Source organism: Labrus mixtus, chromosome 11, assembly GCF_963584025.1.
Source record: "Labrus mixtus chromosome 11, fLabMix1.1, whole genome shotgun sequence".
In the NCBI taxonomy this organism is placed as follows: domain Eukaryota; kingdom Metazoa; phylum Chordata; class Actinopteri; order Labriformes; family Labridae; genus Labrus; species Labrus mixtus.
In genome coordinates, this window is record NC_083622.1 from 4,329,557 (window position 1) to 4,346,277 (window position 16,721).

A 16,721-nucleotide genomic window follows, 5' to 3' on the forward strand; every position below is an offset into this window, starting at 1 on the left:
ATCAATCTCTCCGTCAATGTCCTGGATGTTGTTTCCATGGTTGGAATGGTCCCATGTTGATCTGTTGAAGCAAATTCAACCATCGTAGACACAGGGGAAGAGGCTGATAGCAACTCTCTCTCTCTCTCTCTCTCTCTCTCTCTCTCTCTCTCTCTCTCTCTCTCTCTCTCTCTCCCTCAGTGGTCAGTCGACACTAAAAACTCTGAGGTGGCAGCAGCAACCGCTCCCTGTGTGGAAAGACCTAAACAGCCTAGCAGCCATATGTGCAACAACTTTAATGAGCAGGAGTAACACAAACATAACAGCAGGAGCAGATTTTGGAACAACAGTAATGAAAGTAAAGGCATCACTGTAGCAGTCCCTGTGGGGATAGGAGGAGAAACAATAGTGGCACAGTGATAGTAGCAATAAGGCAGTAAACGCTTGAAGTTTAGATGCAATTGGAAATGGACCTTAATAGCAATTTTTGTTCTATATTTAAAAGGACTTGTGACAATCAATGCCAGCCTGTATTCAAACCTTCAAAGTGTCCAAGAAAGAATGTTTTCTTTTTCTTTACTTGGAATCAGGAACAATGCATTATATTACCATTCCATCTGTGTGTGATGGACTCTCTTATCTTCGCATATCAGATCAGCAGGGACAGCACAGCAGCTTTGCATAAGTGTGGGAGTCTAGGATAGATCATCCATCTAGCTTTACAGATTTAAACATTTCAGATACGTGTGTTAGGCTTATTGTGTATGTTGAAGAGAGAACATTTTTTGAGCTATGACAAAATTATAATGCGTTTTTATTGACTTAAACTGGACAACAATGTTTTGAGTTGTCGTCAACTAAAACTGAACTAAAACGACAGAGGGTAAAAAAATTTGCATTTGTGTCCAAAGACTTAGACTAAATCTAAAAGACCTGCCAACCTTAACACCAGTATACAGAATAGAGTAGGAGATGTTACCTGGGAAATGATTGTTATGTACCCAAATCCATCCATCCACCCATCTGATTATCCATCTGTCCACCCATCCATCAGTCCATCCATCCATCCATCAGTCCATCCATTCATCTGTCCATCCATCTGTCCGTCATCCATCCACCCACCCATCCACCCATCCATCAGTCCATCCATTCATCTGTCCATCATCCGTCCGTCATCCACCCACCCATCCATCCATCCATCCATCAGTCCATCCATTCATCTCTCCATCATCCGTCCGTCATCCACCCACCCATCCATCCTCCCATCTATCAGTCCATCCATTCACCCATCCTTCCTTCCTTTCTTCATTCCTATCAATTGTTCAAAAATATAGCAAAAATAAAGGCAGATGAGGGCTGGTTGATTTGAGTTTTGCATAGTTCTCCTACCTTGTCATTGAACTAGCTTTTCCTCCGTATTCATCCAAAGCCTGGTCAAGGTTTAATATTCAATACTTTTCAGACAACCGAAATCAGTAGGTTTACTACACCAAACCTCTGGTCCCTGGCCTACAGATTCAGTCTATATTTGTTTACGAAGCTTAGTGATAAATTCATCTGCTAAGAAATATTGTACACTTGATTTCCCTTCCTTCCAGAATTAGAGTTTAATATCAAACAAGCCTCTTAAATCTTTCACCAAAACCTCCAGGTCAACAGATCGATATTTGTAAAAGCCATTTTTCTTCTATGAAGGAAATCAATGTTGTTCAACAAGTTCCTTTCCTCAAATCCCTTTGAGGTAAGATGTAGTTGTGGTTACCAGAGCAACATTGATCATTGTATTTCAGTTCTTTCAGAAAAAATAGAACGATCAAACCAAATGGATTTTATTCAAAGTGGACTGTCCACTTTGGTCCACCCTGTCACTTATATTTTAACAGAGACTGTTAGCTTAGTGCGGAGGGTTGAAGTTGGTGTCTCAGACTGAGGCTGTTAATCCATCAAATCCATGTACACTCTGCAGATGCACACACAGAACCAGCAAACAGATGCACAGTAAAGGGAGGAAACGTAGTCACGAGAAATGCCTGGTTTACTTTTTTGCATCGCTAATATGTTCCAAGTTTGTGTGGCTGATTGCACAGCTAATTCCTGGTAGAAGGGCCCAGTGTGGGTCAGAGCACAGAGACCAACTTAAAGTGAGTCACAGCGCTCTGCGTACTGCCCATGATCTGACTCACCCCTCCTCAGCAAACGCTGCAACATCGTGCTCACTCCTCCACATATGTTCTCTCTGGAATACATTAGAACATCACACTTATAGGAAACCTCTCAAAACAATCATTCTGGCACCTTATTGCAGAAGTTCACTCATTGCAAAAAAAAAAGTTTTTCAAGTTTGCTGCTGTCGATTCCAGTTGAATCTAATGATGTGAATTTAAGTATGTGGGTGGAAAGCAGTCAATAGCATTTGCATTGATCTCCAAAGTGTTTGTCTTAATGCATATGTATGGCGTTCTAAACGTCCCAACGCCTCCCGTCCATAGCTATGAACAAAGTGAGAAAATCTCCCACTTCATCTTATGCAGAAAACACAGACTATCTATTCCTACTGCCAATGACTAGATTTTAGTATTTTTGTCCTGCCACAATGGAATCACTGCTAAGTCCACTTGCATCTATGCATTGAGGGAAATCAGGGTTATATAATGTTCCATCCCGCCGCCGCCCCCATAGCCCTTTACCTCCAACACAGTCAGTATAAGAGTCCCAATAATATGCCTTCAGAGGGACATAAAACTCTGATATATCTGACTCTCCCCTTTGTAAGAGGTTTATTTAAAGTAGTTGTAAACCGTTTTCTATTTAGTTCAATATGGTTGTTTATAATATGCTATCTTTAAATCGAAGGTGTGTGATGTGCAGTCCAAATTTTTCATTGAAGGTATGAACATTAAAGCTATGTGCCAAAAAAAATCTATTCTCTCATTCTTTTCAAACGTTGTATAGGTAAGTAATAGGGTTGTCGGCATTAACCTGTTAATTGCAATTTGATTAAGGTCCGATATGAATAGATTATTTTAAATGCATTAATCATGTGTTATTTTGTCATTTTTCGGCCTACTATAGTTTAGGCGCAGAAGCGTGTTCTGTTGCCGTAGTGATGGAACAAATGACACCTATGCAATTTTAAATGGTTAATCTCTTTTAAAAGTATATATATAGTTTTGCGCGTACAGGACCTGTATGCAATAGAAGCTGTTTCACATTTGCACTCCTTAAAATTTCTAGAAGATTTCAGGTCGACTGCCCCTGAAATTCTCCTAAATTGGTCCTTCACACTTACATCAAGTAAGCCACTCTGCCTGACTTTTCATAGAATCTGTGCATCCACTCTATTTAAGGACACACACTGACTTCCATTTGTTGCAGGATATTAACTCTGGTGCAGCAATCAACAAATAAACAAAAGCAGATCAATATGTTTTAAATTGTATTATCATGTTTAAGCAATCAAAAGTTAGTCTGTGTTTGGATTGACTTTCATTTTTGTCAATCTAGTTTCAGATTCCAGCTTTCACGCAGCTTCACTGTGAAAACAAACTCTTGATAGTAACCTCTTTAGATTCAGATTTATTTTTTATTTTTTTCAATGACATTTTAGCAGTGCATATGAGTTAAATATGATGGATGGACCCCGCTGGAACATAAGAGAGTGGAAGACACTAGACAGAGCTTCAAAGGGGCCCTTGTGAGGGGGCAATCAAGCAGAGAAAATGCCATCTCATCATCCTGCTCTTTTATGAATGACAGTGAAACAAAGGACGGCTTCTCATCCTTCGTATCAGCTCACCTTCCTCTTGTCTTTCTGTGCTGGAGGGAGCAGGGCCCTCGAGCGCTCTGCAATTTTCTGAAAGAGGAGCAAATGAAGAGAGCGGGTCAAGAGGAGTCTTTTTATTCCTTATTAAAAGAGGTCAGACTGTCTTTTTTTTCCCATTTTGCATTCATATGCATCAGATATTTTCCACATTCTCCCAAAGAATGAACACATTTAATTGGCATATTGATAAAAAATAATGGAGATGGTGTGAATGTAGATACCTTCTGCAGATCTCCATAGCGCTGCACGGACTCGGAGAGTTCAGTCTTTAGTCTGGTCAGGCGCAGACGGTCTTGCTGTGCAACAAATCAAGATAAGCTTTAATTAGCTCAAATGTTGTCTAATCCACTGTTTATTCTAGAGAAGGCCGGTGAATGAGGGAGGAAAGGGGGAGCATCAAATACCCGTGAAGAGCCACTGATTATATCAGAGAGCTGCTTGATGAGCTGGCTTGTGCTGGTGATGACTTTGTTGGTTTGCTGTTGCATGGAGTGTCTGGGGAGAGAAGATTGGAAGACAGACAGATGGAGAGCAAGCGAGAGAGACAGAGAGAGAAAGAGAGAGAGAGAGAGAGAGAGAGAGATCATTTACTGAACTATGAAAACACTTAAAATTCAAAGACATTTGCCAATATGCAAATTTATTCTTACAAGGGTTGAGCTGATACACTGAAGCAATCTCTATTTATTACAAGATATCGTATTGTTTATATTTACACATAATACCTTAACCCCAAAGAACTCTGAATTGAAACAGTTTGCCACATTACTACATTAGATGTTTTGCTGATTGTAAATATTGACAAATGCTTCCTAACCCTAACACCTGTACAAACCAAGCTTAAAGAATAGGACAATAAATGATAAGGATTGAAATGTGATGATTTCTTCTCGTCTTCTTTTTTGTTCATTTTAGTGTTTAGAATTGTTTTCCTGTTTTATTTTGAATCACCCCTTGTGTTGTATATGCATCTAGTGCTTCCTGTTTTATTTTCTCATTCGTATCCTTGTGTTTCTCTTTTCCCTCTGTGTGCATTTCCCTACTTTATCGTGAGTGTTTCCGTCTTACTTCCTCCCTTTTTGATTGCCCTCACCGCTTTCACCTGAGTCCTGTTTGTCACACCTGTGTCCAATCACTCCTGGTCTATTAAGTATCAAAACCTTCTCCTTGTCTCCTATATGGCAGAGATCACGTTTGACTAAAGTAGAGTGACTGAGTATATTAGCAGCTGTCTGATACAGGTTAACACTATCAAATCCTCTCTGTTCCTTCATGATTTCTTTCCTCAGAATCTTCACTGGCGTGAAAGGCTGATGGTGTTGCCATTTTCATAACTCTGCAGCACATTTGCTGGAAGTCCAGGTTTAGCCAGTTATTACATATCTACACTGTAAGGTCACCCCGGCCTTCCAATCTTCCCCCCCTACAGCAGCATGCTTTCCCCAAAAGGCCACCTCCCATCCTCCAGACTTGACACCACAGCGGCCTGCCACACAGAGATAGCTACACAAACACAACCCATGCTGCTGCTAGGGCTTCTGCATACCCTTCTCAAATATTGATCTACATGTAGCTGCTGGCAGGAGGAGCAACACCGACCACAGTGCACACAGGGATGGAAGGAGCATTACACAGTAATTTTGTCTTTCTTTTTTTTTTTTTTTAAATCAAAGTGTCACAGTGAAGAAAAAAATACCTGAAAAAAACAGCAGCCGTCATATCGGTGCAGAGCAGGGTTAAAGACAAGTTGAAGAGTCAGGGAAGCAGGCCGAGTGGAAGTTAATTTGGCTACGAGAAATAAAGTTTTACTGTAAGGAAATAATTAAATTGGAACGCGGCCAGTTTCCGCAGCCAAAGTCACAACAGACAAGACACAGTGTCTTCAATGTGAAGAGGTTTTTACACTTATAATCTAATTTAAAGCTTTGAATAGCCAGAATGCTGTTTTTCATTGCTGCTGTGAGATGATAGCAAATCTGTAAATGCCTGAGATCATTTCGTATGATAATATAAATAAATGATGTGCCAAATAATGGACTACTTAAAAGAAGTAAAGTGAATAATGGATGAGATTTCTTTTTTCACTTTAATTGGCTTGCTTGTCTTGGGGTATGAACTGTACATGCTGAAGTATTGATTTGCCAAATATGTTAATTTACTGCACATAAGCAAACTGCTAAAACACCGGCCTCGACTATCATTTGGGAAACACACACGCACACACACACACACACACACACACACTCTCACTCACAGAAATGCATACAACAGACAAATTAACAAGTGCTAAACCTCAGCCTGATGCGTCATCGTTTAGCTGCATCGCAACAGACGTGAAGGATTATTTTGAAATCTCAGCCAGCTAATACTCCATCATGTTACCCACCAAAAATGACACAGCGGAGCGCAGACTGTACGCCTGGCACTCTGCATTACGGATCTGGAGAAAATGCAGCGACTGTGCAACTTGCTTGTTAAAACATATGGAGCGTTTCAGTTGAGCAGCACCTTTTTAATGCATCAAACATTCAGTAACAGGTGTGTTCATTTGCACAGCTGCCCTCAACAATGACAGAGACCCTGGTGAAGAAGTGACTTGTTAAAATGTGAGAGGGGAAGCTGGCACAGCTTGACTTTGACTCTCTGGAATAAGTTAAGCTCTTAAACTGTTTGGAAAGTATTAACGGTATAAGGATGATTTGCTTTCATAAAAAGTATGCATGATGGAGCCACCTAATGTCACCCATTGGGTTCAAAGTCCCCTCTCTGAAGACTTTAGTTTGGTATTTTTGCAGTTGAAGATGTTTGGTCAAAAAAGTGGATTTACTTCGTATACCTCTCGGCCCTCGTTGACGATCCATAGCGGCAGAAACCTGTAAATTATAGGCACCTCAATTCTAATCATAGACTGTAAATAATAATGGAAGAAGCCTGAGTGACGTCATCCATCTGTTACTGCAGGGGGCTTTGCTTGTCGCCATGCTGGAAATCCTGTCTCAGCCTAACTTTCAGTCAACCTAACGACAGGCTGAGAGCTGGAGCTGAGGCGGGTTTTAAGCATCCTGATGAACCGTTACATCGCTCCCACCTGTCGATCAAGCCAGCTACGCGCCTAAATATGGATAACAGGTACCGTTAATAAAATCAAAATGGATGTGTTATAAAAATATTCACCCCCAGTTCAGTGTGTGCCCAAGAGGGCGATAACTGATCAGACCTAATATTTCCTTTTTTTAAGCAAGGCTGTAAACATTTTAATTTCTGCTGTTAAAATTAGCTTTTTTGGCTTTGGTGTGCTACAGGTAAATGCAAATCCAGCTTCATTCAACGCCGTACAATTTCAAGGTTAAAACCTATCCTCTCATTCAGTGACTTACAGACAGTTATCCATGCGTTAATTTCCTCTCGACTTGACTACTGCAATTCTTTATATACTGGGATAAGCCAGTCGTCCCTGTCCCGTCTGCAGCTGGTCCAAAATGCTGCAGAAAGGCTGCTGACTGGATCCAAGAAGAGGGAGCACATCAGTCCTGTCTTAGCGTCCCTCCACTGGACCCCAATACGATTCAGAATCGATTACTTTGTTTGTTTGTTTGTTTGTTTTGAAAGCTCTGAATGGCCTGGCCCCCCTATACATCGCTGACCTCCTCAGGCTTGTACACCTCATCTAGGCCCCTGAGATCGTCAGCTATGGGCCCGCTGGCTGTCCCCCCGTTCACGACTCAAGCTAAAAGGAGATTGTGCTTTTTCAGTTAAAGCCCCAAAACTATGGAACAGCCTCCCTCTTCCCATCAGGTCTACATCCTCTACTGACTCTTTTAAGTCCCTTCTAAAGACTTATTTTTATATTTTAGCATTTGAGTCCTCTGGTCCTGAATAGACGGTTCTTTCAGATTTCATTTATTGCTTTCATTATCTCTGCTATTTATTCTAACGTATTTTATTTTGTGTTTTTTGTACATGTTGTAATCCCCTGTAAACTGTTTCTTTGATGCATTGTACAGCAGTTTGGTCAGCTGCTGCTGTTTTTAAATGTGCTTTATAAATAAATGTGACTTGACTTGACTTCACGTAAGTCAACTGTAACTTTGCAATGGACTTCTCTCGGGGCAGCACGGTGAACTGAAAAGCTCCGCAAGCTGAAAGCAATACTCAAAAAGCAACAATCTCTATTCAGCAAACTGACAGGGCAAATGCAGTAACAGATTAGCTTGAAAAAAAATGTAAGAAACCCGGAAATAAATCATCAGGTAATAAAGAAATCAACCAGGAGTGTCCTCTTTCCTGTCCTCACATGTCCACTGCAGTGCTCGTCCAAATGTCACATTTCATTCTAGCAGAAGTCCGACAGTCAGTCAGACCGTTTCTTGCCAGAACCTGCATGCTCGGCACCCGACTGCATCGCCAGGCCATGCTGTGTGCACATTTTTGGCCCTGTAGAGCATCAGGATTAGCGACCCTCAAACTGAGCTGCTAACTCCCTGCTGGCTCCCCATCCACATGGATGCCTAAGAACCTAATCCTCTACTGATACACATATTTGAGACTTCTTGATTTTATTTGACACAATTCATCAGATTCAGACGGCAGCCATTTTCCTCTTTACGTTCCCCTCAGGGTACTGAGCTCAATCGCCTGTATTGGATACTGCTGCTGTATCCCAGGTTATAAATCCTACGAATGCAAGGTGGTTGACAATCAGTATTATTCCTGATTGATCAGAAACCATTCAAATGAACATTTGCATTGACTCATGTTGTGTCTATGCAGTAATTGAGATGCTAAAATATGCTTACAGGCAAATGCTTTGATTTTTAAGCCAGACTTAAAAATGGATCATAATATCATTCAGTTCACTTTAAGTCAGATTTAGTTTAAAACATGTGCATATCAAACACTGCACATTGACCTGACTGGAAATCTTTTACCAAACACTCAACCGACAGCAACTTCCTACTGTCGATGGGATTCTTTTGACAGATAGAAGAATCGGTGAGTTGAAGGGAATCCTTGAAAACTTGCAGTCTAAAAATATCACCTGAGCCGTGCTTCAGCGCTGATGAGCTCTGATAGATCATCTGTGAGTCACGGGAAGCCCCGCCCACCACCGACACACTGTTACCAAACAATCAGAGCTCGCCCACTACTGAGGACCCCTGAGAAGACCTCTGCGGTATCGCTGCACGGTGATACATCTGCTCGTCACACTCCCACCGCAACAAGCTGTAGAGCCGGGGCGGCCAGAAACAGCATGCAAAAGATTGGAATTGCTCACACTGTGAATTTCAATCAGTCACCTCTGTTGTGTGTTTCTGGTGCCTGCTCGCTGTTTGGTATTCCTTTGAGGTTTGGTCGGCCCTGGTGAAGGAGAACTGAGGAGTCTGAGAGCAGCTGGCTGCAGGGGGAGGTGTGAGGAGGGGGAAGAGTGTCAGGAGGGACAAGGTGGTTGTGGGGAGTTCTGTCCTCTTGAGTGCAATCATAGTTTCAAGGCTTTAAAGGATAGAGCAGTGCTTACACTGGGCTCTGATAAGGATGAAACCACCAAAGCGGAGTTCTTCATACTCGCTGCTGACCCCTCACTCGCACAAATGAAAATGCAGAACATTTGTGAAAGCACAGATTTAGATAAATGCTATAATACAGCAGCCATATTTCATGACACTTTGTCCACGATGACCCACAAGTGATGTTAACACTTCATCCCACAAACCTCCTTCAGTGTTTACATACTTTCTGTCGTACTTTAGTGTTACAATTACCAGATTTAAGAATTGTGTACAGTGGCCTGGAGGTGGCAGAAACATTGCATATCCAAAACTAGAAAAACAAAACTGCATTCATGGAAAAGACGAACGCAAAGGATGTATATCCTCTCTTCTTTCTCATTGTAAACCATTGCAATTTGCATAGATTTTTGGCGAACAAGTTTTGAAAATTTTCAGATATTATTAAACAAACCCCCTCACGGGAGGGGTTTTTAAACTCTTCTGTACAGAGAAACAGAAGTACTGAAAAGAGTTATGTACCAAAATACTATAGAACTTTTGTGCTATAGAACAATTAAGTTTTAAACGAACATAATGAATTGCAGTCATATGCTTCAGGATCAAATTGCTAAGGAATCTGGGGCGCTGGTAGCCTAATGGTTATTTTGCACGCCCCGTTTACAGAGGCTTTGGTCCTCGTCGCAGCGGCCCTTTGCTGCATGCCATTCCCCACTCTCTTCTTCCAACATTTCCTGTCTCTCTTCAACTGTCCTATCCAATAACGGCTAAAATGGCCCAAAAAAAATATTTAAAAAAAATTGCTGAGCAGTCAAAGAAAAAAAGTCATAATTGTCAAAGAATCATATCAAAGAATCAAGTTAATGGTTACATTTATGAACCTATTAGGCTAAATCTTGTAAATTCATACATGATCACAAACTACCATTGCCTATATTTGTGGTTGTGCAAATGAACCATGTAGCCCATGCAAAACGCTTGGTCAAAATTGTACCTACCCGCTTTAACTGTATGTGGATCTACAATGGTTAAAAGATCCGACTATTTGATGAGAGTACCATAATACTCCTAACAGTCAGACATGGAGCGTTGGGTGCACCAATGGTTCCTTGTATACCATGAAGTGTATCAATGCCACATAGCAGCGGAGATGGCCATTCCATCATAAGGACTAGTATCTCTTTCCTCTCACCTCTTTTGTTTATGTATTTATTTGGGCCTTTCATCTTTATCAGACAGGACAGCTGAAGAGAGACAGGAAATGTTAAGAGGAGAGAGTGAGGGATGACGTGCAGCTGCACGGGGACAATTAACTCGTTTACATGGGATGCATGTCATAACTGCTAGCCTGATGCTGCATCATATAAACAACTGTGTGTTCACTGAAAGACAATCTGCACACATCCAAGTGTCCCCTGTAGAAAATGAACAGATCCTCAATTCTACACTTCAAACACAGGCCACAGATATGGGAGCTGCTGTAAATACTCTTAAGAAAGAATAATGCTGAACATTTAAATGGGGTAAAATTAATCAAATCTAAATTTGTGCAGCAGACAGAATGACATCATACAGGATGATTTCTCTCAGCATCCCAACGATGACTTCCAAACCTATTCATTCATCGCCTAATAAATCTGTTATCTGTAATATTAACGATAGCAGGGCCTCCGCTGTGTGGTCGCTGCATGCTTCTGATTGCGTTCTGCGGCCCATGCTCAGTGAACCTGTAACCCCAAGGTAAGGCTCATTATATAAATTTGTCCCATCTTTGGGTGACTCATCCTGCGCACATGTGGCTCACCCATATGCTCAACATCTATCTATCTGGAAGGAGAAAGTGACCATGAAGGGTTCCAGCTTACAAGCCTTTTTTTTGGAGGGCTCTCTTTTTGCCCTTCCTGCCTAAGTCCTGACATTCAAGACGTTGCCTCCAGGCCAAGTCATCAGAAGCATCGAGCGCAGTGCACCTTATCGGACACACTGATCGTCTAACTGGACAAAAAAATGGGTTCCATTTGATCACAGCGGAAAATGCTAAGGCTTACAAAAAGGCACAAGTTGTGCACGTCCTTTTCTGTCTTTGGTATTGTTGCTGTGTCAGTGGATCAGGAGATTTTGGAAACAGTTCGGAACCTCTCCGTTCTGCCTCATAAAGATAACATTCAGAATGCCATTGACTGGTGAGCCATAGCGAGGGAGACTGTATAAACGTATAAAATAACTCACAGAGGATTATTGATTCCAATGTAGCACTGTGCTGTATATTCTCAATACAGTAGTAGTGTGTGTCATGCGGAACAATTGATGTGCTGTGTGGTTTTTGTTTGTTTGACGAGAATGAAATTCTTTCATTGATATATAAATGGTTCAGGCAAAATACTGCAAGGCTGACGATACCCCGCCAGATGACATAACAGTCATGGCGCAGATTTAGTCATGCCTTGCTGATATCTGTAAATGGATGAAAGTTAAACCTTTGCAAAGACTGGGCTCATTGTCATCCCAGCCAATCCCTAAATACAACCAGAGTCAGACCAAGCTTGACTAACTAACCAAACATATATCCACAAAGTCCGTCTGAACCTTGGTGTCATGACTGACAACCGGCTGAACATTTTGGGTCATGTCGATACGTTCTTCAAACATCAGGAATATCAGACCCTGCCCAATCTAGCATGAAAAACACGTCCTGGAACAAGCTCTTGATATATCACATATTGACATATGCAAATCCTTACTGGCAGGTCTCCCTGCATGCACAATCAAACCTCTGCAGATTATCCAGAACCCAGCAGCATGACTGGTCTTCATCCTAACCAAAAGTCACTCCACTGTCCATCTCTTCCCACCTGCTCTCAGTTGCCGTTACCATCTAATTCAAACCCTGTTGTTCCTTTATGCCTGAACACCCTGATCAAGGTCTACAATCCCTCCCAACCACTACACTCTGCCAGTAAAAAGATGCCTGGTCCCAAAACAGCATCTCAATCTCTAGAAAGACTCTTCTCCTCTGTAATCCCCCGGTGGTGGAATTAATGACCTCCATTCTATCTGCAGAGTATCTTTGCACCTTTAAGAGAAAGCTAAAGACCCAGCTCTTTCACAAACACCTACGCACTATTGATGTGACTGATGATGATGGTGATGATTATGATGTGGAAGCTGCTGCTGTTTTTGTTGATGATGATCAAAAACATCTACTTCTGTAGAACCTGTGCTTTGCATCTGTGCGCTGCCTACCAGCAACGCCTGTGCTCAATCAGACTTAAAGCTGTTTGTTGGCTCTGAATTTGTTTCCTCTTTTCTATTCTTCTATATGTGTTTCTTAGTCTCAGATAAAGGTTGCTTTGTAAAAAAGCATCTGCTGAATAAAAGTGTAACAACAATTGTATACTGTCTCCAAAGTACTCATGAAGTTGATCAACACCTCTATAAAACAGTGATGTTTCTACGGATTAAAGCTTCATTTACCTGATATCTAATGATGTTAAGCTGATCATTTTCATCCCTAACTGTAAGCAGATGTTTAAAAATCTTACAAAATTGATAAATTCATTTGTATTTACACAAATGTAATAGCTAAGTAATGCATTTGCACCCGCCCTAATTATTTTTCATATCATAATTTATGACATGGAAAGAAATATCTTACAATATCAGTAAATATTTTTCAGCACCATTCTCTATCCCAGTGCCAATTCTAGGAACTTCATTTAGTCAGAGTTTCTGTGAAAACAACCTCATCATAATTACACTTTTAAGATAACAATCTCCCGACCAAATGTTCTTAATGGTCAAGAATGGATATTCCGCATTGATGCAAAAATCATCAAAAGTTTATCGCGAAATGAAATGCACCCAACATCTTCATTAAAGGAGCAATATGTAACTCTGACACCTAGTGTTTAAAATGGGTACTGCAGTCTAAATGTAAAACATTTGAGAGAGCTGTCTCCTCCCTGCCGCCCCCTCCTTGGAGACAATGTGCACACAGGTTGCCATGCCGTGGACACTGAAGCTTCAGTAGGCTATTTATGCTTTTAATCCAGCTCTGCATCAGTCTTACAGCCTTTCTGTGTTCTAACCTCGCTCCATTTTTCAAAAGCATCCCCAATATGTGTACTAGTTTTACCACTTTTCTGTTTGTGTGGCTTATTCAAAACATGCTGAGGCTTTTTAGGTTGGGTAGATTCAGTTATATCTTAACCAATTATCTTGCTGCTTCCAACCTTTTGGTTTGTAATTTGCCTGAAAAACCAAGGTGCATCCAAAACCAAGCCATGTGGGGATGCCTTAAAAACCACCTACCTTCTCTGGTCAAAACAAGAACAAACCATTAAGGACTGGAATCTAAACTTAGAAGGAGGACATACTGACTGCTGCATTGTTGTCAGAGAAACCAGCACTTGATATCTGATGCTATAGTGAGGTAATTTTCTGATTTAATTCAGTACATATTGGACCTTTAAGAATAAAGTGAACACATAATGTATTCTAGGGAGAAACTCTTGATGTTATTGTGCATGTTTACGAGGAAATTCATCTTGTACCTTTAACAGCCCTCCTTTAAAAAACATAGCTCCAATGTGCCTGACTATATGTGATGATGCCTCTGAACACAAACACACTTGACATTTTCTATTTACTTTTATAGGGATGTATTTCAGGAGCACATCTGAAGATGAAAGCAACAGAAAGTGAAGTTCAATTTTAAGATCAGCCTCACTGTAGAATGATATCCTCATGAAAACACTCACACACACACACGGCTGCAGTTTAGAAATCCATCTGACATTTTAAACGTGCATCTCGTCCAGAACATACACCTACTGTTGGTTCACGTTCACATGGCTGTATGAGAGTGGTGCATTAACGTGGGTTTGAGAGGCAGAGTGATGCCTGCTTGTTGTGTAACAGTGGAGGAGGACGAGGTGGAGAGGTGCCTCCGCACAGTCATGTTCCGAGTCTTTAAAGGTGGCTGTGACATTCCACCTGTTTCCTTCCCAGCTGTGTTTATGATGAATGTTAATATCTCTGCTTTCCAAAGAATTGCTTGATGTTGGTGTGCGATTACACAGTACAGTAATTACCAGTTCTGTGACTCGGGGGCCTCCAGTGTCACGGCGGTAAACGAGTGGAAATGGTCAATTAGGTTGCTGCAGCTGTGTGTGTTCACTTATAGAATCTCCTGCTTGTGCTGGTCCATATGGTTGCAGATATTTAAATATGGATGTGTTATGAATATTTCAACAGGTTATTTAAAGAAAATGACTAAATCAGTCTTTGTCGTTGCCCTCTAAAAGGAATCACATTAGCATTTTCTGAGCGTTACCCAACAGTGAGACAACATTTGACATTGTACAAAAGAAGGCAAAATTTAGAGAACACAAATAGAATCAGAATGAGGTCTTCTACAAGTTTTGGTTTTACATTTAAGGAATTTGCACTTAGTGTCATAGTGTGTAGCCGTTACAAATAATGTGGTGAAAGGAGAGACAGAGGACCCTATCATGCACCCAGCATAGAGGTGTCTTTCCTGTTTTCCATCAGACACAGTTGTCCCTTAGCAACCACATTGGGTAAAAAGTAAGCAAACTTGCGCCAGAGTTAGCGCCCATGGGTGTGTTTTTAAATGAGGTGTGGTCAGGCAAACAGGTGGTGTGTTCTTCCATCTTGAGGACACAAAAAAACACCCACACCTTAGACCACCCAAAAATCATCCTGTAGTCGAAATTCTATTGAGTAGTATAGTCCTTGGTGTGTTTGAAAGATGAGAATATATAGGAGGATATAACATTTTCCCACTCCCTGATACACACAGGGAAACACGGCAAACTGCTTGATGACATACATTTTTACATTTGTTAAAAATATACACATTTGAATTGGGTTTTCAATGGGTTGTCTTTATATTTCTTTCAACATTAGGCCATCTAGTGATGTCAGGTACATCAAGGGAACGCTCACGACTACTGTGTGTTCAGGGGCAAGGTGACAGAAAGATACATTAATTGAGCCGGCTGGAGCCTGATCTTTTAAGGACCATAAAGCCTGATATTTGTCGTAAAAATAACACTATAGTATACAAGCACACCTGCGTCTTTAAGGAAAAGAGATTGGTTTGATTAATGTTACACAGCTATGTATAATCAAACCTCCTTGTGCTTCACATTGTGCCCAGATTGTGCGCTGCTTAGAGAACAAAATGCAGTGGGACACATTCTTATACCCTTTGTGCCAATCGCTTAAGACCGGGCAGTTCTGACCATCAATTGGACCCAAATGAAACCAATGTCTAATCTTTAAGATCTCTGTATTTGTTTGGAAGAACTTTGTGATAAGGGCAAACTGCAGTTGTGTTTGTTTTCATTTTTAATGAAATGGTTTCTTTCTTTGGATCTAAGCTTGTTCTGTGCTTTATTGAGATGAATGTGATCTTTGTTTGTTGAGCCACATATGGGTCACCAATTATTATGAACACAGCAGTGACTGGAGAAAACAGTAATTTTGCTTCCAACAACACCCTCTGGCACACCAACCATTGCTGGGTGATGGATGTGAAACCAACGCCAAGTTTGTACACTGACATGTATGACCCAGTTTGCTCGACCGCTTAGATTGTTGCAACACCTGCCGTGACAATTGGTCTAATTTCTGGAAAACCAAGAGGCGTCCAATATGGCCTTGTGGGGGTGCCTTAAAACCGCCTACCTTCTTTGGTCCAAACAAATACAGATCATTCAGGACCAGAATCTAAACGTAGAAGAGGACATACTGGCTGCAGCATTGTTGTCAGAGAAGGCAGCCCTTCAACATAGCATGTTTCCTTCAAGTACATAAGGTCATTTTATGATTTAATTAAGTAGATATCTTACACACTGTATGGCTCCTTTAACAAAATAACTGTAGGTGAGATCAGCTGTTGGGAGGACACTAGCGACATCTTGATGGTCTGTAGCCTTATGCTTGAGGTTGCTTGAGTTTATGTCCCAGTTTCTAGGGGACGATCACAATCTCTCCCACACATCGGGGTCCTTGAGGCATAAAGGTCCTGAAGGGATTGCGGATTGCATCCAATCACCTTCTTGGCTGAGTGAATCTTGTGCTGTAGCTTGCTCTTGTCCCTTGGCAGTGGCAGTAGGACACCAGATGGAGATGAAGGAGGTGAGGATGGACTTAAATATGGAGGTGTAGAAGTGCATAATGATTGACTCTTGCATCTGTTGCTGTGCCTTCTCGGTAACCAGGAATCTGTTATGGCTCTACAGTGGGGAGTCAGATAGGTTGAAGGAAGTGTTTGAGCATACTCTTCCTTGTATCCACAGCCATCTCAACAGAATGGCTTCAGAACACTGAGCTGCGAGCTATGCTGTCCACACCACAAGACATTTGAAATCCCACCTGTAGCCAGC

The 16,721-nt window shown here is 41.3% G+C and overlaps 1 protein-coding gene across 1 annotated transcript in view; it reads right to left on the reverse strand.

The window, feature by feature from the left end:
• The window catches only part of tsnare1 (T-SNARE Domain Containing 1), a 154,276-nt gene that overhangs the window by 69,789 nt on the left and 67,766 nt on the right, over window positions 1–16,721 (reverse strand). Inside the window, exons 5-7 of the mRNA XM_061049657.1 lie at window positions 4,207–4,297; window positions 4,024–4,098; window positions 3,776–3,832 (exon numbers count right to left, since the gene is read on the reverse strand). Coding sequence (XP_060905640.1) covers window positions 3,776–3,832; window positions 4,024–4,098; window positions 4,207–4,297 — 223 coding nt within the window. The remainder of the gene's footprint in view (window positions 1–3,775; window positions 3,833–4,023; window positions 4,099–4,206; window positions 4,298–16,721) is intronic.